Source organism: Ambystoma mexicanum, chromosome 4p (assembly GCF_040938575.1).
Source record: "Ambystoma mexicanum isolate Mex_15411 chromosome 4p, UKY_AmexF1_1, whole genome shotgun sequence".
Classification (NCBI taxonomy): Eukaryota; Metazoa; Chordata; class Amphibia; order Caudata; family Ambystomatidae; genus Ambystoma; species Ambystoma mexicanum.
In genome coordinates this window covers 1,108,911,561-1,108,937,845 of record NC_090927.1, presented here as the reverse complement: position 1 = coordinate 1,108,937,845, position 26,285 = coordinate 1,108,911,561, and the positions used below count along the sequence as shown (strand labels likewise).

The window sequence follows — 26,285 nt, the reverse complement described above, 5'->3', positions numbered from 1 at the left end:
TCTTCAGGCTATCACCCTGAAACAGACGGCCAGACCAAACGCGTGAACCAGGGACTTCAACAATTCCTGCATTGCTTGGCCGCTGGAAGGGAGACAACCTGGGTCCAACATACTTGGCTAGCAGAATTGGCATACAATAATGCTGTCCACTCATCCACAAAACGATCCCCTTTCTTTTGCCTGTATGGAAGACATCCACGGATATTACCTCAATCCGTCCCAACAGCAAAAGCAGAATTGCCTACACTGGCAGGAAAAAGGGTCGGTATAGAGCAGGTTTGGAAGGAGGTGCAGGGAAATCTCTTAATAGCCAAAAACACCTAAAAGACCTATGCCGACAAAAGTCGACGTCCCAGCCCATTGTATCGTAAAAATGATCTGGTATGGTTGTCCACCCGAAATATACGATTAACCGGACCCAAGAAACTGCAACCCCGTTACTTAGGCCCATTCAGTGTCGAGAAGGTTATTAATCCAGTGGCAGTCCGACTAACCTTACCGCCCCAGATGAAAATTCACCCCACCTTCCATACATCACTGTTGAAACCAGCTCCCCATGTGGTTATTGCCCAAAAACCACCTCCAGTGCTCGTACAAGGGGAACCAGAATATGAAGCCCGAGCCATTCTAAATTCTAAAAAGCAGAAAAATTGACAAATATATTATTTGATTGACTGGGTGGGCTATGGACCGGAGGATCCCTCCTGGGAACCCTCTCATCATGTGCATGCCCCAAGATTATTGCACACTTTTCATAAAAACTTCCCTGATAAACCTGGAGGCCCTGCCTTCCGTGGGGGGGGGGGAGTGCTGTCAGGGGCAGGGTAGGGCGTGGACCAAGGACTATTGGGGGTTGTTGGGCTAGAACCATCACAGAAACCATTGTTTAAAAGCCTACAGCCTTATAGACGGCTGCTATGCCCTTTCTGCAGGCGAAAAACACTTAAACACTACAAGACCCAGCAAAAGGCACGCCAGGACTACATTACCCAGCATGCCTTGCGGGCCCCCGAGCCAATGGGAAGCCGTGTTGGGTGTGGCAGGCCGACACGCATGCGCAAGCCCCGAGGCACGGGGCTTGTGCTTGAGAATCCGAGGAGACAGGAAGTGCGGCCAGGAGCTCCAAAGAAATCACACGCGAGGGGCCCAGAGCCTCCGGAGCAGCGATCCGGCCCCTCGCTCTTAAAAGATAAGTACCGCTTGGCCTTGGGACTCACTGGGAAAGAAGGGGAAAGCGCAGGGGCATTTATCAACCCCTCCAGAGCCCCTGCGCCGCCGACCAAAGCTAAGTGGACGGGGATTTTTCAGGAAAGCATAATTTGGTGCAAAGGATACAACTTGGTATTCGTTTGAAACTCCACATGTTTTCGCCTCGTGGAATGTTAAGTCCAATGGACACATGAGACGAAAAGCGTGTTACTGAATGTACGATCGGTCTGAAGAAAGACTGTGTTGAGCAGATAAACATCATTAGGTGTTACAAGTCACGTGCGACAGCGCACACCAATAGGATCTGGAAATCTTGTGCACGTCAAGTGCGGGATGTGTGTGTGTTGAATGCGCTGAGAGGAGCGAGTGATCACCAAACTCAAAGGCATATACGCTAATGCTGTCTTTTGTTTTCTTCTAGTGTGAAAAGGACCCACAGACTTCAGGGACGTGGCACAGGACTCGACAGCTCTTGCAGGACTGGATTTACAGACTATAAAAAAAAGCTAAGTGTGCAAGTGCATGTTGACTAACGTGTGTGTAAATGTATATGGGCTAAACCTGTGATTGATACTCCACTGTGGCATTCTGGTCAACCTTGATGTTGGGGTTAACAGGTTCATGTTCATTTCTTTAACCATGTGTGCAGGGGAACACCTTTACATGTAGGGGTGTTGGAACATTGACCCCTCAAGTGTGCCAAGCAAAATATTGGCTTAACAAAAGTGTGCAGTCATTGCCTTTACCCTTATTTCCCCAGTCCTATCCATAACCTCTTCCTACCCTTCAATCCGGTTACCCTACAATGATATGATATGATATGATATGGCATTTGTAACGCGCCTATACACAAGTGTTTCAATCCCCCTACCTATCCAAACATCGAGACCCTAACCCTCCTTCCCCGCTCTGTTCGAGGAGGTCTGTGTAAGCTTTGACTTGCAGGCACCAAGACCGTAGAGGGGGTGGTTGGTTCTGCATCGCTCCTGCGCCTTGGACCTGAGCATTCCTGACAGTCTCCAGGATTTCATAGTGCTCTCAAATGCTTCTTTTGTGATCTCTGGTCTTTCTTGGCTGGCATAATTCATCAGGATGTTGCGCTGCTCCTCCTCGACTTTCAGCTACCAAGCACCACCATCCGACATGCCTAAGTGATTTGATGGAGGTCAGATGCTAGACTCTACAGGAACAATTAGGCTTCTTCAGAGTACTTTGATGTTCCTCTCCCTCTTTTTTAGGGCTTGGGTGCAACCTTCGGACCTCAGTGCTGGGCTACAGTTTTTCTACCCTAGCCTTCTGGTCCTCTTGTTAATGGCACTTAGATTACCGCCTGCTCCACCTACTCCCAAGTTCTGTTCTGATCAAGGTCTTCCATAGTACTCCATATCCCACCTCTCTTCTGATGTTCACCTTCGCACTCTCTTCCCTCGTGCACTCTCCTTTACATTCTTCAGTGACTTTCACTCTACCCATTCTGTATGTTTCCTCCTTCTATCTCTTTCTTGAGGTTCCTCCTCCTGCTCTTTGCTCCGTTTCCTACATGCCCCTCCTCCTTCTCACACTCAGCCTTTCTAAATGTGCCTGCTCCTCTCCCTTTCCCTTGAACCACTCTATGCTCTCCCTCATTTTTCCTTTGTCTAGCTTTCCTTACACCTCTATCGATAAAGTCCAATCAACTCCTAACCCCCATACTGTTGACCGACCAGGCTTGCTTTCATACCTTCCAATGGACTATAATTGAGTTTTTTTGTGGGTATTTCGAAACACCTGTGTAGTAATCAGAAACGGGCCTTCTGATTGGTGGGCCTCTGATTTCACTACGTGTTCTGTATGTGAATGTCTTTAGATTAAAGATCAGGATGTAGCTCTGTGTACCAAGAGGTCAAAAGGGCAGCCCTCCATTTTGGAGTCAGGCGGACTTGTGCCTATGGCCTATGGCCACCCGGAACCATACGGTACCTCCGGGGGCACTAATGCAGGTCTTTGGTGTTTTGGTGCACCTTTCCTTGACTGTCATGCCTGCAACCCCCCCGTCACTCCCCACCCTCTCCAGGTCAGAGATGGTTTGCAGCATGCTCTGTAAACTCTGACACCTGGCAGTTTGTGGTATTGCTTTCTGTTTGCCTGAAATAAGGCTCAGAGGTCCCCGAGCAATGCTCCATATGCCAGACCTGTTAAACCATTCACTCACTAGCTTCAACATGCATGTCACATCTTATTCTTGGGGACCAGAGGTAGGTTCATGGTGGCTCTGCAGGGTTCAAGACACAAGACTATGGATGTGGTGGAAGCCCCTGCGATCCCCGTATAATGAACCTGGGACCAGCATCGCAATGCAGGGTCTCTAGGGACCCATGCTCTAGCCTTCCTAAGTGACTTTGCCACAGAAACCAGAATCAATTTGCATAAACAGACATTACACCTGAAAATATCAACATCTCTTACTATTTGACATGTGTCACTCAGGTAGGTTCTAGCATAAAATAAGACACCAATGCACACACGCACACTTAAATTAAGACATTGGCAAATTATCAATTTCATCCATAACATAAAGGCTACCACTGCAGCCTTACATGTCACTTTCGTAACATGGCAAGTCATCTTTCTCATACTCACTTCTTTAATTTTTTCCTTTTCTGTATCAGCAGTTCCTCGTCATACTGGAGCAGGAGGTTGTAATGAGAGATGAAGACACGCAGGCGCTGGACACACACCAGAAGCAGGTAGTAGTCTGGGTGCTCCTGCTCGGTGTATTTCAGCACTTTCTGGTGTGAAGAAACAAAGGATAACACAGGGAACAATGTTAAAGGATAGTTAGATGTAACAGTGATGTCCAGTCAGACTTAAAGGCATACGTCACATCCACGAATTGCGCCCAGATTACTAGATCATTAACCGATGATAGGAAAGCTTAACAGTGAATAGATTTCCTGCTTTTCTACTTGCAGTTCTCTTGCGACGTAAATGCTGCTTTAATATAGATTCACATTTAACCCTGGGAAGTAAGTTGTGGGGAACAGAGATAACAATATCACAACTGAATTGGATTTCATGCCCGCTTGACGATATGACCAAATACCTCTTAGATCTTATGGGTTTGTGCATTCAAAAAGTGCAACGAGTTGTGTGTATTTCTTATGTAACTCTTTTATGTTTATCATTTTTTGAGAAAGTATTGAGTTTGAAAAGTGATAGACAGCCTTGATGTGCACACAAGTGCCCCTTCGATAAAATGTACCATGGTAGAGCGTTCTCCTTTACTGCTCATGTTGGCCTCACTACTTTTGAACTAATAAAATAATGTTCTACGATACCAGAGATAGGGTGCCTGGGCATTCTTTGACGTAATTGGGATCATAATTTGGAAATTAAAGCGTGTAGGAGATCTCCTGGGCAAAACAGCTTTGTCTGAGAAATGTTTACTTTAGTGATTTCTGTGCTTTGCTGTAAAGAGGGGAGCTGCATTTATCAGAGGATTCTCCAAATATGGGATGGCCTCAATGAGAAGAAGCATTGAGATTCCTATGGAATAGGATCATTTTGGTGGATTGTGGTCAGTTTTGCTGTGTAAACAAAGAATGTGCACAATCTATCAAAACGAATGGATGAGGATATGCAGAGAGGTTGAAATGGGGTCAGGATCAAATGGACTAGAGGAAGGCAGAAGTGGTGCCTGAGAAGGGAGTAAGAGGGCTTGGAAGATCTGTCCCAGATGGAGATTGAGAAAAGGGCTCAGTTTAAGTTCTGGATAAGGTATTCTTGGGAACCAGCCACCATTTACAATGTGGTCCCCAGATGAGACTTGTAGAAATAAGATAGACAAATGACTAGCCGTGCTAGGGAATTGGCTTGACTATAAATAGATTGCTCCCCTGTTTCTGTTCCAATACCCACAAGATTGCTTTGCTCGCTACTTTCTGGACTTGTTTTGGTGGATGAGGCCACCTGCTCTGACCCGCTGGTGGGTTAGAGTTTTCCTCTGTTGTCTGTCTCCTCTTCCCTTCCTTTCTCCATTTTTTATCTCTCACACTTCCCTGCTTCCATCCAGCTCCCTTTCTGCTGACAGCTTCGCTTTTACTTCTGAACCACCTGTACTCTTTCCTGTGCTGCCTGCCTTCCCCCTTTCTTAGAGCGCTCACTCCCATGTCTGTACTTAATCCATTTTAGCAGTTCCTCCACACAGCCCTAGTTCCACTGCTCTTCTGTGCCTGTCAACTCATCTATTCGTACGACATTGCTTCCTCAGAAAGCGATATTCCCACTCGGCCATTGTTGAGCCACATCAACTTCTCCCCATTTCTCCTTCTTGAGACCTTGAATACCACCTTTGAAGACTCATTACTACACCAGAAGTTTTTCCCTGGAGTGCCAGGGTTTTTCTCTGCCATTCAGTATAACTTCTTTTTTTAATGAAATATTTATTCTTGATATTGTATCTTGACAGGCTGTTTCTACCCAATAACTAGTATAATAAATGGTATAATCTGCAAACGGAATTGAAAACAACATATACATCTTTTTGGTTAAGTCCATCCAAAGACTAATGAAAACATTTACTAAGATTATTGTACTATATCAGTTGATATGTGATAACAGCCAATGTGATTTAACAACTGAAATTATGATATCGATAACACATAACTTATAGGAAGATGTTATACACTGCAAGCTTTACTTGCTTTAGTGATAGCTATCTGTACTCTGTGTACCATATTCTGATCCAGCCTCTCTCTTTCTCTCTCTCTCTCTCTCTCTCTCTCTGTCTCTCTGTCTCTCTCTGTCTCTCTCTGTCTCTCTCTGTCTCTCTCTCTCTCTCCAGGCGACAGTAACATAGTCAGGTGCATGTTTGTTAGTGCCTGTAAGTACTCAGAGTTATCTTTTAAATCTTGTCAAGATCAAAAACCTGTCACAAGCTGCAAAGTTGCAAATAAAGAATGTTAGAGAGAAAAAGTCTTATATTTCTTGGTAGGCAGGAGGAGACTACTGTCAGGGTCTGTAACTGTACATTGGGTCTCATTGCGAGTTTGGAGGCGGCATGGCTACTCCCAAACTCGGGTCCGGGTCCTGCAAAATGGGAATTACCGGGCCATTCCGACCTTTAAGGGCCCAGTAATTCCCATTCGTGGGACCCGGACCCGGTAAGTCCCCAGGATGCTAACAACTGACCCGTTAATGACAGATCAGTTGTTAGCATCCTGTTCTGCTAGCGGGTGCCGCCCTGCACATCTGGTCTGGCCAGGCGTACAGAGCGGGAACCGCTGCAGAACTCGTAATGTTGCGGCTTGGTATGAACGGTGCCGGTCCCTTAATGGCACCGTTCATACCGTGGCCGTCACAGTCGTAATGAGGCCCATTGTCATTTTGTGACCATACCAAATACTAGTTAGTATTTGCAGAGAAGAAGCTTTATCATTTATTGAAGCAAGGAGAACATTATATTTAGTGGTTGTAAATTAGTGGTCCATCTTTTCCTGGCCGACCACATACCAATTGGAGAGGACCAAGGGGCTTCTTATGAGTTCCCCTGTCTGGAAAAAATGCCGGAAACAAATGCTGGTAATTCCGCCACCGGCATTTTTTCTATCTTATAACCACAGCAATGCATACAGAGCCACCTTCGAATGAGGCACAGAGAGGCACACCTGGCAATTTATTTTAGTTCTCTCTTTGAAATGAGTGCCTCAAAAAAGAGCATTGTAGGCTTACTCCAGTCCCCGTTGGTCATGAGAGCACAAGTGGAAAACATGACTCAAATGTCACCATCAATCTTTTGCTGTGGTGCAGTTCCATGGCCTGCAAAATGCATTAACTGCTTTTCTAAATTTGCAAAAATATGATTTAGAAAATACACCATTGGCCCCAGACCATCAATGGCAACGAGGTGGTAAATTCACAGAACAAACCAATAGGATTATAAAAAACTAGCATATCTAACTAGTGTGTTGTGTAATATCACTGTATATCCTAGTCAAATCCTTACATTTTTGCCTTCTACTTTATTGTGTCCAGGTAATATTGACGTTGAGTGGTTATTAAATCCGTTTTCCATACATGTTTAGCATGTCAGATGTGCATTGCCCTTTCTTACATCAATGACAGAAGATAATGCAAGGGGCCAGTGGGACTATGGGCCTCATTACGAGGTTGGAGGTAGCCTTGCCAGTTTCACCGGCAAGGCTACCTCAAACACGCATCCGGGTCCGGCACCCGGTAATTGCCCTTTCGCGGGTGCCCGGCACGGTACATCCCCATTTCCATTTCAGCCCCATAGGGCTCAATAGGAATGGGGAGGGTGGTAGCACCGGTACCGTTAATAACGGTACCGGTGCTACCATCATGTTCTGCTCGCGGGTGCTGGTACGGCCACCAGGTCAGACCTGGTGGCTGCAAGGGCACCCGCGAGCAGAACTCCTAGTATGGCAGTATGGTAGCAACGGTGCCGGTAGTGATACCGGTGCCGTTGTTGCCTTACCGCCATACTTGTAATGAGGCCTTATGTTTCTGTTCCTTGTGCTTGTGTATTTTGGAGGTCCACAAGGAGCAACCCTTCTTTGTTGTACCCCACTTTACTGGTGTATAGAATAGGTTGCATATCACAATGACTTCCTGCCACCTCACTGTCTTTCCCTCTAACAACCTAAAGTACTCTGAAGACCTTGATGGGGTGGGCATTGTCAGGGCCTGTGATGCCTCCTCTACTGCGGACACCTGGCAATGGACAACTGTGCCTGCCTTGCCCCTTCTTGAAGGGCAGGCACATGTGAAGACGCATCAGCCTCGTGCACCTCCTGCGAAATCTGCTGGGGGATCCACCAGTGTCTGCTCCACTACTTACTCTTCTATCTCCGCCTGCACCACAACCTGTGCTCTCTCCTTGTCCAGCTCTGGGCAGCCCAACAGCTCTGCTGCATCCTCTCCCTGTGCTAACACCATCTCCTCTTCTACTCCAAGATTCAATAAGGCATTGTTCCCAAATTACTCTGGTGGATGCACAAGTGCAGTGCCCTCCTCCTGCATTAAGTCGAGTATTTCCAGCCAGCCCTTCCCAGTCATATGCACTACCTCTGGCATGAGGACTCCCTGTCAGTTCCTGCCTCTTTCGCCTCCCCCTTCTGTCTCCTCCTGTGACAGTGAAACCCTCAGTTGCTGCCAGCCCAGCCTCTTCCCATCTGCTTTGCTTATGGAAATGGCCACCCCTGTTCCTGAGTCGTACCCCAATGACTTTCCCACCTCAGGCAACACCTACTCTGCTTGTTGGCGTCTTATACCTACATGGTAATTAACCACAAGAGTGCCCTGTTAGATCTTCAGACTCAGATGCTGGGTATCATCGACAGGAGTAAGACTGCGCTGCTGATGTTACTCGATCAGCAGCTCTTGATCTTCTCAATCATGAGTGGGTCCTGAGAACTCTGTCCATTACAGGCGTCTGCTCAAAGGAGGCTAATGACTGGATGAGCTCATTTCCTACTAACAGGAAATCTCATGTCTGCTGGGGTCATTCTGCCACAAACTCACCACAAATTACTTGTGGAGTACCACAAGCCGTGTGCCTTTCACCAGCCCTCTTTAATGCTTATTCAACCTCTTTGTGACTTACTTGAAAAAATGGGGGCACAATTTCCAAACTACGCTGACAACACCCAGTTGCTGATCGAACTGTGTGGCGATTACACCAACGATGCTAATAGGATCCTAAGCATCTATAAGGCTGTAAAACGTTGGATGTCGGCAAATGGGATGTGCCTAAATAGTGCAAAAGCGGAGCTCCTGATTTTCGGGTCAACACAAATGAGGGCTAGACTAGACCCCACATTTTCGAGTTTTTATTTCGAGGACAACTGTATTTATTCACTAGACAAAGTAAAAACTATTGATGTCTTCTTTGAGTCCTCTCTTGGTAATAACGCCCAGGTTGATAGCATAGTAAAAAGGTCACAGTACCACTTGAGACTACAGAGGTTAGCCAAACCCTACGTATCACCAATGAATTCATTGGCGAAACCTTGGTGAGGGCAATAATTATGCCCAGATTGGACTACTGTAATGCACTCCTGAGCAGTGTCAGTAAAAACTGCATCCGCAAACTTCAGATGTTGCAGAATGAAGCTTCCGCATATTTAAGAATGTACCCAGAAGAGAGCACATCACTGTTTTTTGGAAAGAACTTAATTGGCTGCCTGTGGCCTCTCAAATCTGTTTCAAGATAAACACTATTACACATAAATGCCTCTATGGGTCGGCCCCCTCTTACCTCAAAGTGAGTCTCATACAACATACACCTTGTAGGTCCACACAATCTCATAACGCCTTACGTCTAATATGCCCTAGAGCAAAACGTGTAAGGGGGAGCGGGCGCTCCTTCCCTGTCCATACAGCAATTGCTTGGAATAACCTGCCTGCTGACTTGCATAAAGAAAGGAACTTGTTTACCTTTCAGAAACGCCTAAAGACCTCCTTGTTTTATTAGACGGTCTTGTCTTTCTGATACTCTGTCCTGTCTTGATATGGCCTTAGTGTTAATGTGCACCCTGATGCCTGCTGGCTTTGGCGCGTAATAAAAAAACAAATAAATAAATAAACAAGAGCACATCATTCTTTTCGGAGACCCTCACCTGCTGATCATCATTCTTATCTAATGAGAAGTCAGCTTTCTTTTCCTACTTCAAATCCCTGTTGCACTTCACCATTTCAGTTCCCTCTACAGAAAAGACTAACAAAATAAACAACAAAATCAAGTGACTGGCTCAGCCAAACAAATGGATTCACACAGGGTTCTCGACAAAAATGAAGTTTAGTAAATTAGGAAGGATTCTCTCACACCCAAGATATTTTAGGTTTCACAAACAGGAGGTAATACAAAAAGGATCATTTTTTTTTTTTTTTTCGGGGGTGGGAGGGTTACGGCAAATGTAAATGAAACAAATAGAAAAGTCATGCAAAACAAATTGTGGCTAACGCTCAGCCAAACAGGATTAATTAGGAATACAAATGATAAAAACTTTTTTCTATTTTTAACTTTTTGGGATGACATAAAAGGGAAAACTACCAGAGGAAATGACAGGGAAAAACTATTTGGGTGAACGAAAGTAAGGCGGAAAAGTAATAATGACAAAGGGGACATAATATTATTATTATTATTATTATTATTATATTATTATTATTAATAATAATAATAATACTTAATCATACATTATTACACTTATATATAGCGCCTAACAATGTGAATCACCCCTAGAGGCTGCCAATTAAGCTTAATAGACCCAGCCTGAGGGCCGTAGAGGCAGCTATGGGCCTGAAGACTGGTTTGAAGGCCCAAGTGCATCAAGGTGTTTAACAAGGTTTACTGGTACATGCCAAGTCTCTCCCCTGGGTTATAACAGGTGTTAACATTGACTAATTCAATGGTGCTAATTTTATTGATCTCAGAGGGATGAGAGGTTGATTGGACCTGCACGCATTCAAACCATTGACCTTCAGGTTACACACAGATCCCTGTGCAGAATGCAGTGGCCCACTAAGCTATCTTACTGCCTAATAAACAAACCCAGAATTCTTTATGTGGCTGAACCTCCCACATTATACCGAGTCTTGCTGGGTGGGTCAGGGACACTAATTGTTCCACTGCCCATAACCTCGTCAGCCCAAACCCATCGGATGGTTTTGGCACCATTATCGTTTCCAGTGAGACATTCAGCATCCCATGGGATTTTTGAATTTAACTGAGGTGCCTATTCGGTTCAAGCAAGGAGGAACAGAGTTTCTGATTCACCCCTTACCCTAAATAAAACAAATATCTTTGCATGGAATTCAATTTAACTAGTTCTGGCTGTTGCATGCAGGGATAACTCAATGGTGCTGATATCACTCCAATCTACATGTTGCTGATTGTGCTTTTCCTGAAGATGTTGACTCATTGACTCATTTACTTGTATATTTGCTTCTTAGCTGTTCCAACACATTAGGATGATACACTCACACCTAGAACAATGGGTGATTTTTTTCCCTTGTATTGTTTCATTGTTCTCTCACTGAGGCAGAAAGAGTAGATATTCCTGGGGAACCTTAGTAGCCTCAAGACTTGAGAAAATAAGTGAAAATATTTGCTAAAAAAATAAGGATGGTAAAAATAAAATGGTAAAACTATTTCTAGTTGCCCAACAAAACAGGTGGGTAACTAGAAATGTATTTATTTTATTACATTTGTTAAACGCCCAAACCCTCCGGTATCACACCGTTGTTGCAGACATCTTACAATTCAATTAACAATAATCCAAAGTACATCAAAAATAAGGTACAGCAGTTGCATGGGGTACAACATTTCATGGTCACTTACATTATTTACACGTGCTAGTAGCAGTCTGCCCTAATGAGGAATGGATAATAGCCTGCAGTTGGTAGATACATTGGTTTCTGGTTGTCTAGTATTGGTTAAAGAGCCAAGTTCTTAACAATGTTTTAAAACAGAGGAATGTGTCTTCGTTTTTGATTATGAGTGGGAGCTCGCTCCAGAGTTTCAGGGCCATGACTAAGAAACTGCTGCCTCCTGCTCTTGAACATTTGAAGTGGGGGACTTCAATGAGCGGCTTGTGGTTGGATCTGTGTGTTCTTGTTGGTACTTTTTTGCTTATTTAATTATTTAAGTAGGTGGGAGCTTTGTTAGTGAGGCATTGTGAGTAATGCATAGTTATTTGAAAATGATTCTCGACCTTGATAGTTAGCCAGTGAGTCTCTCTCCTGATGTTAGAGATATGGTCGGATTTTCTAATTCCTAATGCTGCTCTTAGGGCTTTATTTTGCATTAGTTGAAGTTTCCCTAGATTGGAATTAGAGGAACCAAGTTGGAGTACATTGCAGTAATCCAGCTTCAATAGTATTAATGCTCTGGCTAGGGTGACACAGTTAGTGGGCGTGAGGTACTGTCGACTCAGGGCAATCAATTTAGAAGTATAAGATATAGCGGATGCCAGGACGTTTACATGTCTAGTGATTGTTAGGTTGGTATCTAGATACACTCCTAGGGTTTTGACCCGTTTTGATACCCGGATCAAAGATCCATCTATATTGATGGATGAGTAATCTGAATGTAGGGCTCTGGCTTTACTTTGGGAGCCCACAATGAGAATTTCTGTTTTCTCATCATTGAGACAGAGACTATTCAAGGCCATCCAATTTTGGATTACTCCATAGATCTTGTTGATGGTTATCGTATCCTGGGCATGATCACCTGAGATCGGTACGAGGATCTGGGTTTCATCTGCGAAGTTGGTGTAGATGACACCCATAGCCTCCAGGGCTGAGAAGAGAAGCTTGGTGTACGCGTTATATAAGGTGGGTGAGAGACAGGACCCCTGGGGTACCCAAATAGGGACTGGTATGGGATCGGCAGCTTCTTTGCCAATACTTACTCTGGAGGGTAGTTCGGCTAGAAAAGATTTCATCCAGAGGGTGGCATCTTTGGAGAAGCAGAAATCATTTGCCAGAGTAGCACATCATTTATCATGGTCCACTAAGTGAAATGCTGCAAATTGTTCTAACAGCAATAATATAGTTTACCTGAGTCTCTAATGGTATCTATCTGGATTTTCAATTCTAAGAGGGACGTTTCTGTACTGTGGTTGGGCCTGAATCCAGATTGTCTATCTCCTAAGAGCTGATTTTGTTCAAGGTAGGCTTGAATTTGATTGTAGGCTATTTTGGAGATAATTTTGAGCAGAAACGGCACCGTAGTAATAGGTCAGTAGTTAGTGGGTACAGTTGCATCAACGGGATGTTTTTATTTAGCAGTGGAGTCATCCATGCTTCTTTTATACTAGCTGGAACTGTGTTGGTGTTGAATGAGGCATTCACAAAGTTGGTAATAGCGGGGGTGGGGAGGGGGGCGCAGAGTTTAACTAAGTGGGCTGGGAAGTTGCCGCCTTTGCAGTTAGATGATTTTAGTTTAGCAATTGTGTCTTGGGTCACTGGGGTGAATTGGAATTGTGGGTGTGCATTTGCTTTAGTTTTGTAGAGATTAGTTCTCAAAACATTTTTTTTTTCAGCTAGGTTTTTTTTGTGAGGATTTTTTTTGGAGTAGGTTGATGTTGGAAGCTAATGCGTTTTGGATAGTAGTACACTATTCCTTTCTAGAGTTGGAGGGGGTAGTAACTGGAATGAGATTTTCCAATTCCTTGAGGATGGAGAAAAGCTCTTTGGAGTTAGAGGTGGAGTTGCTGATACGAGTATTATATGGCATAGCTTTATGGGTGATAATAGCGGTTTTGTACTTTTTGTTGGCAATTTTAAAAGCATTGTCAGAGTCTATAGAAGGGGATTTTTTATTAATGTTTTCAAGCTCTCTTTTAGTTCGGTGTAGCGTGACTAATTCCTCATTGAACCAGAAGCTCGTGCGTTTGGTAGCATGTTGAGTTTTAGTTGTTAACGGCGCTACCGAGTCAATAGTAGTGGTAAGGCAATAATCCTTGTGATAAGAGTGACCATATTGGAGGAAAGCGCGTTGGTGATAATGGGGGCTAATTCTCAGCTGTTAGTTTTTTAATATTTCTTGTTTCGTAGGTATCTGTTACTTTGGTTATTATGGGTCTGGTTTCCTTTCTAGTAATGGAGAAATGTATGCTGTAGTTGTCGGTCCAATCGAGGGGTATAATAGATTCAATGGATCATTTGGAATTGAGCGTTAGTATACAATCCAATGTTCGGCCTTTGATATGAGTGTGGGCATTCACCAGTTGAGTGAAGTTCATGTCTGTGAGTGAGGTGTGAAGGGCTTGTGCTTTCGTGTCCTGCTTATCATTAAAACCTAGATTGATATCGCCAAGTATGATCATTTGGTATTGGGTTTAATGAAAGGAGCTAGCAGCAAAGGTATATCTAGGTCTAGATGGGTATTAATATTAGATGATCTGTAGATGAACAGAATGCTAAGTGTGGTTTTCTGGTCAATGGCGAGTTTGTCTAGAAGTAGTTCATAGCCTGCTATTTCTTCGATGGGGCAGCATCTAATTTGCAACTTCGATTTGGCTACTATAGCTACACCGCCTCTTTGTGCATCAGTTCTATCAGTCCTAATAATGTTATAATCTGGAGGGATGGCCAGAGCTAGAAGGGGTCCAGATGCTTGGTGCAGCCAGGTCTCAGTGACTATGAGTTAGTCCAACTGTTGTTCGATAATGAAGTTGTGAATTTCAATGGCGGGTGCTCCTAGTGAGCGGGCATTGATGAGGGCCCCTTTAATATTACAGGACAGATCTGTGGGTGGCTCTGGAATGGTAATCAGGGTTTGATCTTCTACTATGGTAATGAGATGTTTAGCTGTGGCTTCTGAGAGAGACTTATCTTGTTTGTTATTGGGCGTTGGGTTGAGCTTAGGTTGTTTAGGCAGGACGCTGGCTGAGTTATAATTAGTGGATGTAGCGTTGGTGTGTGATCTTAGTCTGTGTAGTCTAGTGGTACCCTGAATCGGATAGTTGTTTGTCTCTGTTAAGTTATTGGTGTGGTGGTTTGGCCTTTCATGGATGTGAGCTTGGTAAGCTTAGTGGGTGGTACTATCTTGGGTCTTTCAGTGGTACTTGGGGTATTAACATTATTTTGGATAGGCAGTAATGGAGGTATAGTGGGTAGGAATGGTGTGGGACAGGGGATGGGATGATGCCGGAGGCAGATTAGTTTAGCGAGGCCATTTCCATACTTAATGTAGGGACTATCTGAACAAGGTACACTATCTGGCATAATACAAAGAGGGAACATGGTGATAAATAACACAGAGAACATGTCTGGTTGCTCACCACAGGTATGCAGTGTTATAGTCTGCACTTCAAGGATTGCTTAAGTCAGACGCGGGTACTCTCTGCCGCGTTGGAGTGGCAGTTGGTTATAGGATAGATTGGATACAATAGGTTGGAGGTTGTAAGCAGTAATACTAAGGTGGACTGTTTATACTCAAGAACAGTATGCCGGTATGGTGACTGATGCCGTGGGTAGGTACAGCAACAGTGCTGTGTTTCAAGCTGAACACACTAAGCAGTACTCCAGTGGGCCAGTTCGACTTGTGACTATGGGCAGGATGAGCAGAGTGACCATGGACTAGTGTGATACAATGATACAGTAGGCTAGTTTGAATAAATGCAATGGGCAGCATAGTGCATTGAGCTAATTCCGCTGGAAAGCAGTCGGTAGGCTTCACAAAGGTGCCCAGGGCTGGTGTCACACAACAATGCAATAGGCTAGATTGAGATGATGCAATACGTGACAAAGTACATTGGGCTAATTCAATTTGGAAGCAGTGGATGGGCTCGACAGAGATGCTGAAGGCTGGTGCTACACAACAAAGCAGTAAGATATTTTGTGCTAATTCAAGTGGGCTGAAATACGTTAGGCTGGTGCCACACAATGGAACAATACTCTAATTTGAAATAGTGCAGTAAACGGCAGAATGCATTAGGCTAATTCGACTTGGAAGCCGTGGGTAGACTCAACACTATTGTGAGGGTCAATACTACAGACAATGAGTACTATGTGCTAGTTTGTAATAATTGTACTATACATAATCAGCAGAATCATGCATTCAAGCGCAGTGGCCACGCTAACGAGCGAGCGGATGGTGAGTATCCTAAGTAACAGCAATTATAGGAGTATGCATCAATCACAGTATTAAGGGTGTAATGGTTGGACAATGAGTCTATCGCGATATGTATGTAGCAAATAGTGATGTTCACCAGTCTCAATGTGTGTATAGCAGTACACAGTAATCATCTGGGGTGGTAGGAGAGAATCTGGCCCTGGAAGGTTTGAGGGACAGAATATATGCTAGCTGCTCTTAGGGATTTTGGTTTTGGAGAGAGAGAGAAAGAAAGAGGAAGAAAGAGAGACACAGATTAAGAGACAGATAGGTATGAAAAAGAGAAAGATAGAGAGAGATAGTGAGAGAGTGTTTTCAATATCTGCTTAAGGATAATTAAAATGCTATTCATTAACCAAAATGTAGTCTATATGTTTGAAGAGTCCACATGATGCTACTAAATTGATGTACGGTTGCCTCGTGCTTGTAGATGACCTCTTACCTGTAAATGGATAAGGTACTCTGGAATACGTTGGACGACATGAAAAAGTAGTACATATAGATCGGACTTAATATCTTCTTCAACCTGAATCAGAAACATAGGTTAGACCAATCACATCTGACATATCCAGAGAATGTGAAGTATTGGTTATAAATTAAACACAACATAAATTCTTAGCAGAGTTGAGGAGAGACCTGTCTTGTGAATTATTTTTAATGTTAATAGAGTAACATTGTCCCTCCTGACCAATACATTTGAGTTGAGGCAGATAATTCAGCAGAGTACTCTGCCGTTACAGCCTCCACTATGTGAGGCCCACCTGCCGGATTTTTGTCATTTTGCCCATAAGGGCTAAACAGACACAGGAATCGGAGCAGACTCCATGTTCCCGTACCTGTTTCCGCCGCATTCAGAAAATACTACTGGATCTCCGCCATGCAAGCAAGTGCACAGGACGATGATATGCAATGGCAGTCGTCATGAAAATCATGGCAAGTGCCTTTACAGTGGATCCCTAAGAACCTAAAAAGCACTACAAAGTAGGTAGAGTCCGCAGGGATCCCTGCCTCTCCAACAGCATCAGAATGCTGATGCAGATGGAGACACGTGCCAATGTTTGCCCCGGTTCCCATTCCACAGACAGAATATGTATCAAAATAGTGTGGATGTGGGTTCTGACACATCTACACCCAAATGAAAATCAGGGTGTGAGTATAAATAATTGCAAGTGATTTGACCTGTTCTCCAGGGTACTAAGCTATGCATGGATGACATTTGCCCCACTTTCATTCCAATTTCAAACTTGGAGACAGGCATGGAAAAATCTTTTTTTTTCATTGTCATATTTTCCCATTGGAATGCCCACCATCATTTAAATTAGACTGAGATTAATTTATCAGCCATGTAAGCAATGGTAGCATGTCACACTAATGGTGTGACAGCAAGGCAGTGATCATAGTCTAGATAACATATAGGTGAAAGGGTCAGCAGCAACCTCATTGATCACATCTGGAGATGGTTCTGTGGCAGAGGTAGCCCTTTTACTCCTTTTATTTATTGTGTGTGGTTATTTCTTTAGCTCATTTTTACTTCTGGCGATTAGGTGGCGCTGGAACGCCACCTAAACTATTGCATTGGAGAATAGCTAGGTGGGAGACTGGCTATGAGAAGGGACAGAATGCTTGTAGGAGTTGTTTGGATATCTACCCACCCATTGACTAGCCATGGCCATGCTAACCTCTATGGCCATTCCCACTCACTTCCTGCCCCTCCCTACTCAAAACACAGCCTCTTGGGATCTGTTTGGGATAGATCTATGAAGCCCTAACATCAATCTGTAATCTGTAAGGGCCTGCCAATGTTATTTCGAGCTAAATGCTTAATTAAATCTATTACTGGACTACTGGTGTAATTCAAAATGTTTAAAGTGTGCCTTTAGCTAATTTATTGATAGTAGTGTGCGTATCCTTCACTGAAGTCCTGTTAAAACAAATATTGGCAAATCAAACAATTGTGGCTTGTGTATAGTTATGGGGTAGGCCTTTGGAAGGCACCGCTAATATATGTGCAGGTGTTCACACCACTTTACAGCTACTACCATTAATGGCCAGTTAGTATCATGATAGCAGTGCCTGCCAAATGCATGTTCGATGCCTACACAAAAGCCAAAACTGTTGGCTTTGACAATGCTTGTTTTCCATTCTCAGTGAACCATTTTCCCTTGCCCATTTGGATTTACTGCCCAATGAGGCACACAGCTATTGGATTTTCTGACTGTAAGAAACAGCTGGAAAAACAATAATGCCCTTTTCAGGACACAGAAGAGGGTGCCCAAAAGAGCAAAAACAGTCCATATTGCACAAGAATATACTCAACAGGTAGAGCAGGTGGAAGACAGGGGTCCAGAGTCCTCTGGTCAGTGCAGAGGAGACATGAGTGGGTGTGTGTGGGAAGTTAAATGGAAGCAGGAGCATAGTTGAGCAGAAGATAAGGGTATGTGTGCCAACAGGGTCTTTTGAATTGCAGACAAATATTGTCAAATAATGCCAAGTTGAGAATTGCAGAGGAAGTGGCCAAGATGGCCGATGGAGCAGGCACGGTGTGAGGAGACAAGGTACTGACCCACCCTGCATTGAAATCTACCCTGAGATACAAGCTATAGCCTCCCTCCTGTGGGAAGGTCTGTTGAGCCTAAGTAAAGAACAAGCAATGGATGAACAGAGAGGGAGGACCTACCAAAACCGTGAGCCGAAAAGAGCGTTGGGCGGACCTGAAGATGGCACCTGGTGAGTGAACACCGAAAGAAAGACCATTAAGTACAACCAATAGAACTACTACCAAGAATGAGTTGGGGAGCGTAACATTATGATTGATTCTTGCCTTCAACCCCTCCAAACCCAATTAAGACCCTGACAGGGGAGAAAGAAACCCAGACTAGCGGCCCATTCAGAAAGGCGGCAAGTGCCATCGGCAGCTGAGATAGAGGGTGGATTTCACCGCCACCCACATAACTAAGCACAGAGTGCTAAGATCCTGGCCACGAAGGGCCGGCAGTCTAATATAGCCGAACGATACCCGTGGTGGATGGAGGAAGCACAGTGAGAGGCACAAATGCTGATGCGCAGTGGAAAGGAGTGAAGGAGTGGAGTGTTTCATAACAACACAACAGGTGGTGAGCTAAGGTGACAATCACACTGGAGAGGGTGATGATCACACTGGAGCAGGGGGTGGTGATCACACTGGAGCAGCAGTACACAGTGAGGAAACCTAGAGAGGCCTCCAAGAACAACATAAACCAAAGCTTCACAGACAGAACAGCTGCAATGACACCAAAGAAGTCAAAATAAAAGCGGTGCACAGTAACGAGTTAACTGACTAAGCCCGAGTGTACATAACAAGAGGTGAGAGACCCAACCGTGTGAGAGAATCAAAGGAATAATAGCCAAATAACTAACAACCTAAGGAAAAGTAACTGCACTGCAAAACAAAGGGGAAGAGTGGGTCCCAGATTGTTTAATACTGCTCAATGGAAAAATGGCAAAAAACAAATAAAAACAAAAAAAATCTCCATTTCAATATTTCCTGTAAAGTAATACACCAAATTCAAGAGAAGTGGAAGAAGGAATGGCTGCGGAATAAAATGCGGAAGACCACAGACCATGTGGGGCTGGTGGTACGGAACCTCTAACCAAGTAAATACTGATCCACATCTGTTCGCTCTATGAAGGATATTTAACGCAGGTCCTTAAATCAGAAATAACTGCATTGAAGAGAGAGTTAACTGCTGCCACCTCAGTGAATAGCAAAGAAATGGAGGGAATAGGGGTAAGAGTCAATAGCAATGAAAGTGTGATTCTGACACTAGAGAACAAGCTCCCATAAATATCTCGAGAGATCAAAGAGTGCTTTTGGGGCGAGTTAAGGGCAGCCTCCAGGTCAGTGACTCCCTTTTCATTTCATCTTGATATTATTTGTTAATTTAGGTGCTTTCCGTGCAATCTCGCCCTCTCCTCGCTCCCCACCCGGCCCGCGTCCTGCTTCCCTTGACTTCTGCCTCCCATCCGCCCTTCACACTGTGATTGGGCCGTGCAGCCTGCCGGAAAAAACAGAGCGACGGCCCAGATCCCATGCATGCACCTCAAGTAAATTATGCAGCAGCATGCTTTTGGGGTGAGTTAAGGGCATCCTCCAGGTTGGCGTCTGCTTTTAAATTTCATTTTCATTTTATTTGTTAATTTAGCTGCTTTCTGCGCAATCTCACCCTCTCCTCGCTGGGTTTTCATTACACTGCTCAAGTTGTATCTAAGTGGTCTTTCATTATACTGTTGAATCCAAGTAAGTTTTATATTCTAGTTGCAGTTTCCGCACTATTGTGTATTTTGAATCTAGGTGTATTTTCCCTACTACTGTATATCTTGAACCTAGGTGCATTTTCCCCACTACTCTAATTACCTAAAATATCATACCTACGGGCATCTAGCCTATTTGCCTAACTGGTTTTCACTACTCTGCCAAAGTTGAATCTGTGTGGTTCTTTCATTACTCTATAAGATGGTCATTTAGATGTGTTCGGAGTTATCGGTGTACTGCACTTAGATGGATTTTAGGGGTAGGAAAAGCAATGCACTTAGATCAATGTTGGGGTAGGAAACGTGTTGCACTTAAATGGATTGTTGGGGATGGGAAGTTTGTTGAACCTCTGTGGATTTTCAGGCCTGGCAGGAATAGTGTTGCACTCTTTTGTTGGCCTGTCCATTCATGCAGATGTTTAGGATGATATACTGTCTCCAGCACTCTGAAGATCATAGGGAGAACCGGCCCAATGCACCAAAAGCCCTTTGAGGACAGACTGTTAATTGCACCAAGAAGATGTATTAGGATTGCCCCTTCTGTGCTTAAAGATCTGTCAGGATAGCTTGCCACTGCACCGGGGCCTTAGTACTGGACCTGACAGTTTGATATTAGCCGGTTTACGATACCTGTAAGGACAGCCATGGGGTTTGTATATAGATATGCAGGTAGCCTAGCATTGCAACTGGAAGAAAGCAGAGGCAGGTTAACAAATGTGGTACACTTAGAGCATTTCCGCCTACCATGTTTAGCCTGCTGATGATGCTCGAAGATATATGTTGGTGACCCTCCATTGTACTTTGCTTAAGTTAGCCATTGTAACCTACAGTGGTTACATGCAGGGATCCTTGATATTGTGCTTATTAGACTGCTTTGGCTTGGGTTTGTAGAACGTGGGAAATATGTAGTAAGACTATAAAGATAACCTGTCTATTCCATTAGCCTAGTTTCTATGGTAGCCTGTCTGCCCCACCTAGAAGATGTTCTACGACAACCAGCCTATTGCACTTGGTAGACTTGAGGGTAGTCTGTCCATAGATCTTGGAAATGTCTATGAATGTAGCTGTCTTTTTCTTCACCACAGGAGATCGGATGACACAGCAACATCAAAGATAAGCTCAATCTGAGGTTAAGGTATGTAAAAAAATAAAGCGCCACTTCGGTGAACATCTGCCGCAGACACAGCTATCCATCCACACACTCTAGAATGCAGCTACGACCGTGACAAATTTGATCTAGCTGGTCACATAACCGCTTTGCACTGAAACACCAGTCTTGCCGCAACACTTCTGCCATTAGAATACAGCGACAACCAACGACACATTTTGGTCTAGCTGGGTACATTTCGAGTCTCCTGCACTAGCGCTCTGTCGTGACCTCCCTCAGCACCCGTCCACATGCCTGATCTCTTGGGTTGTTTGCTGGAGCCTAGCCAGCCCTCCTAAATCATAATCTTGACCAAAAGCACACACATTTTAAGAAGAACTCCTTTTAGAACTTTTCCATTCCTGGACTTCGGTCCCTAAGGGCGTTCCTATCAAAAAGCACTTTGAGGCCATACAAATGGGAAAAGGCACTACCACAATACAATACATAGCGGAAAGATTTAAAAGCATCCAAAATAAATTTGATGACCTAGAAAACTGATCAAGGACAGAGAATCTGAGCATACAGCTTTTAAAGGAAGGAGCTGCAGCAGATGATATAAGATAATGCATCGGTGAGCTATTTAATTAGCTGTTGAAGAACTCTTCAGGCATAAATATTAAGATTGATAGAGTCCACCGAGTTGGTATCAGGAGAGCAACTAAAACAAGTGAACCCAGAGACACACTAGTGAAAGTCCATGACTTTATAATGTTGTGATTGTCTGGATGGCCACCGAGGAAAGGGTTCCCATGGACATGCGTAATTGATGCTCATGCGACATGACAGCGATGGAATAGTGTTACCAGTGCCATCCATTTGCCTCTACGAGCTATGTGACTTATGCTATTGTCACCACCTTGATATATTTAAGGCTTTCTATTGCCCTGATTCATCCAAGGCTTTTTCTACTTCAGCAATCTTGATTAGATTCATTTAATGTGATCTACATATAGTAGGACCAATACGTCACTAGATTTGTAAGGATGACATTGGGATCAGCCAGCCCGGTTGAGGAAATGGTTTGACTACCCACATTTAGGGTTTGTCTATCTATGTCTCCAGTATTGTGTTTAATTGAATTCAGTCATGATTTGAGGCTGTTGACAACAAGGTAGCGTATTGTCCTGAGGAAGACGGGCATCAAACGTCATGCGGCTTGATGGTCTCATCCCGTCCAAACTATCAACATGACTTTCCTTTCTAAGTGTTAGGTTGACTCTGGAATATTCTTTTGTCCCTACGCAAGGCTAGTCGACGAATGGCACCTCTATTCAATTATCTGTGTAATTCTTTTTATTAAATTTGCATTATTAAAATTTGTGATTGCATTTCTCCTAGACTGTTGTTAGGATATCACATACACATGGGTGGAAACCCCTTTCCCCTCGTGAGTGATCCCTTGAGTGATCCCCTTCACTCGATTTGGGCCTTTGGTGGTCTTGCCCGTTTGTATGCGATGTGGACCCTTCAGATGGTCTGCTTTAAGGGTGTATAATGCATTTCTATTGTGATGCACTTTATCTGTAATATGAGCCAATATCTGGTACTGGTGTATACAGACTGAATATGAATGTTATCTATTTTTTGGTACAATAATAAAATGATAATGTATTCTTTTATAAAAATGACACAATATTGTTTGGTGTTTTTGTTTTTGGCCTTTTTGGTCAGCAAAAGCTGGAAGATGATCATCGGAACAGAGGTACTGAGGACTCGGCAGGGTGCTGAACGTCCCCAAAAGCCTAAGAGGAGAATGGTTAAACCCATCATTGAAGAGCTCAGTAGATGAGATATCCGATACAGATACATTCTGTTCGGGTTACAATTTAAACTAGGTAAGAGAGTTATGTTATGTTATGTTCACTTGTATAGCGCACGGTCGTCCACAGGCATCATGGCACTAGAGAGGCAGGTTACTATAAACAGAGCAACACACTAGGGCAAGGAATGCTGAGATATCAGAAAAGAGGAGTTTTTAAAGCTTTCCAAAAGACCAGATGATTAGACAGGGAATTTATAGATAGTGGGGGGGTATTCCACAACTACGCTTCTGCAATCGAGAAGGCCGACCCCCCACCTGAATGAGGCGAAAAGAAGGCACACAGCATGCCAGCAGCAGCTGACCAAAGGGGGCAGTTCGGGACATAGCGCACACACTTAGCGCACAGATACTCAACTCCCTGATCATGAAGAGCACGGTGAACTATAAATAGTGCTTTAAATTGAATACACTGGGCTACTGGGAGCCAGTGAAGGGAACGTAGTACGGGGGAAATATGAGCCTCATAGGGGGTACCTGTTGCCACCCGGGCGCCACATTCTGGACACATTGTAGTCGGCCTACCAACCCCTTTGGGCTGCGCAAGGTAAAGAGAATTGCAGTAGTCCACCCTACTCAGAATCATGGCAGCCACCACCGGGGGACGTAGCGTAGCTGGGATCAGATGGAGCACCTTTGTTGAAATTTTCAACTGAAAATGCCCAGTCTGGAAGATCGCTGATACCTGAGCGGCAATGGACAGATTGGCAGACATAATTACCCCAAGATTTTTTACCTTGGTTGAGGGAACGGGGAGCGAGCCCATGGAAGAAGGCCCGAATGAATAAATCCAAAGTAAGGGATCCGGAGGAGAACCCACCACCAACACCTTGGATTTGCCCCCATTCAATTTCAACCAGTTGTGGCTCATCCACTCCCCCACGGCTGTCAGGCACTTATGAAGGCACACTGACACCTCAGAGTGATCAAGATCAAGACAGATCAGAAGCTGAGTATCGTTGGCATACGAATAGCACCTTACGCCGAAGGAGCGGATGAAGCGCAGCAACAAAAAGATATAAATGTTGAAAAGAATGGGGGACAAAGCAGACCCCTGGGGAACACTGCAGCTAAGGTGACACGACTTAGATGTGAAAGGAGGAAGATAAAGAGTTTGGGATCTATCAGCCAGGAAGGAAACGAACCAGGCCAGTACCTGAGCCGAAACACCAATCTGGCCCAGGCGGGAGAGCAAGGTGGCACGATCCACGGTATCGAAAGAGTGATGACTATATTTGACAAACAGGAAGGAGAAGAAGTCTTAGGCCTCGACATGGACTATTAAACAGACATGAAAGAACCCTCAACATCAATAACTAAAATAGGGAGACAGAATTACAAACTGAACAGTCGAGCAGCAAAAGCTGGGAGAACAGAACAGAGGTACTGAGGATTCTGCATGGGGCTGAACATCCCCAAAATAATATATCAGTCAAGATGATATAGTAAGCAATAGTAAGCAAAAGCTACTGGATATATAAAATGTGGACCAGAAATATCGGCTACATAAATACTCATTTAGGGAATTGCGATGGACTTAATGAAGGAGAAACAGAGGAGGGGATTGTTATAGAAGGGAGGAGGCAGTGAAGGTATTATTTCATATGCTGTGGAAGGTAGAAAATGTGTTGTAAACGGTGAGTATGCTACAACAGTGGGGAGATATGGGTTGGGGTAAGGAAGTGATAGGGATAGTAAATGGCATTGTTAGTAATCCTCAAGATTCTACACATACAAGAGAGGGAGAAATGCTCAAGAAAGAGGAAACAATAAGAGACAATGAGCGGTAGAAAGATAAAGCTTAGCCAAGATAGTTCAATTCTCTGTATCTGGTTGGGTAATGTGCGGGTGCTGAACAGCCCACATAAATGGGCTCGATTATTCAGGGAGATTATGAGGGAGGAGGCAGAGATAGTGGCACTACAAGGAACCCACTTGCTAACTACCGACCAAATTAGAGTGCGCCACAAACAAGTTAATACACAAATTCATGCAAGTAAGACAAGCAGAAAGCAGGTGTAGCCCTCCTGTTTCATAGACGATTGAGGTTTGAGATGAAGGCCTTCATGAGAGACAAAGAGGGATGATATATGATAGCCAAAGGGATACTGTGAACTAAGAAGGTGACATTTACAGGCTATGAGAAATTCCTTCTGTAATTTCTGAAATTACTGAAGACCTTTGCAGAGGGCAACTGTTATGTAGCAGGGGACACCAACCTTGTCATGGAATCAAAATTAGATAGGTCATCACAAATGAAAGCAAGTGGGGTGAGAGAGGCCTCAACAAGATTAAGGCAGGAAATAGAAGACTTGGGACTCATCAAACTCCTGGAGACATCTACACCTGAATGAGAACATCTATACCCATTACTCATTCACACACAAGACACACTCCCACATTCACTATATGTTCACTTCAGCTAGCTGCCTTATAAATTTAAATTGAGTAGAGATAAGAAGTAGCACATTGTCAGATCACTGTGCCTTGCTGCGAACCATCTCAACTGAAAGGGACACAAAAGTAAGGAACAGGTGCGTCCAAAATTAAATTCTGCTAAAAGACAACATGGTGAGAGAAAACCTGAAAGAAACAATAAGGGATTACTTAAAAACAAACTCTCCACACGACATGTCACTGACAAACCATTGGGATGCTCTCAAGGCTGTGGCACAAAGCAGTTAGATAGCCTCAGCTGCACACTAAAGCAGATTAGACAAAAGTCGGATGATTATCTCATGGGGGAATTAGACGTTTTAGAGAGACCATATACAAATAAACAGACACATGCTATTTACAAAAGGATGATGGCAAAAAGGGATCAGCTTAATGCGCTTAGAGTGGGCAGAGCAGAACAATTATTTCTAAGTACCAAACAAACCTTCTATGAAAAGGGAGATAAGGCAGACTGACTATTAGCAAACAGATTAAAATTCAAAGAAAACAAGGACTACATACAAAAAAGTCTAGAAGGGATAACAAGTTGGGAAGAAGAACAAAAAAGGGGGGCTTTCTGGACATTTGATCAAAACCTGTTCTCACAAGAGAAAACAAATGAGGAGGGGCAAGATAGATACTTAGACTCCCCTATATTGTCAGAGGGAAAGAGGAAATGGCTAGACCTTCCCATCGAAAGAAGGGAAATTCTGGAGGCGGTTAAGGGTTTAAAATCAGAGAAAAGGCCAGGTCCAGATGAA

General features: G+C 44.0%; 1 protein-coding gene across 1 annotated transcript in view; it reads right to left on the bottom strand.

The window, feature by feature from the left end:
* ARHGEF33 (Rho guanine nucleotide exchange factor 33) overlaps nucleotides 1–26,285 on the bottom strand; it is a 554,915-nt gene that overhangs the window by 161,684 nt on the left and 366,946 nt on the right. Inside the window, exons 13-14 of the mRNA XM_069606701.1 lie at nucleotides 16,272–16,355; nucleotides 3,829–3,977 (exon numbers count right to left, since the gene is read on the bottom strand). Of these exons, the coding sequence (XP_069462802.1) occupies nucleotides 3,829–3,977; nucleotides 16,272–16,355 (233 nt within the window). The remainder of the gene's footprint in view (nucleotides 1–3,828; nucleotides 3,978–16,271; nucleotides 16,356–26,285) is intronic.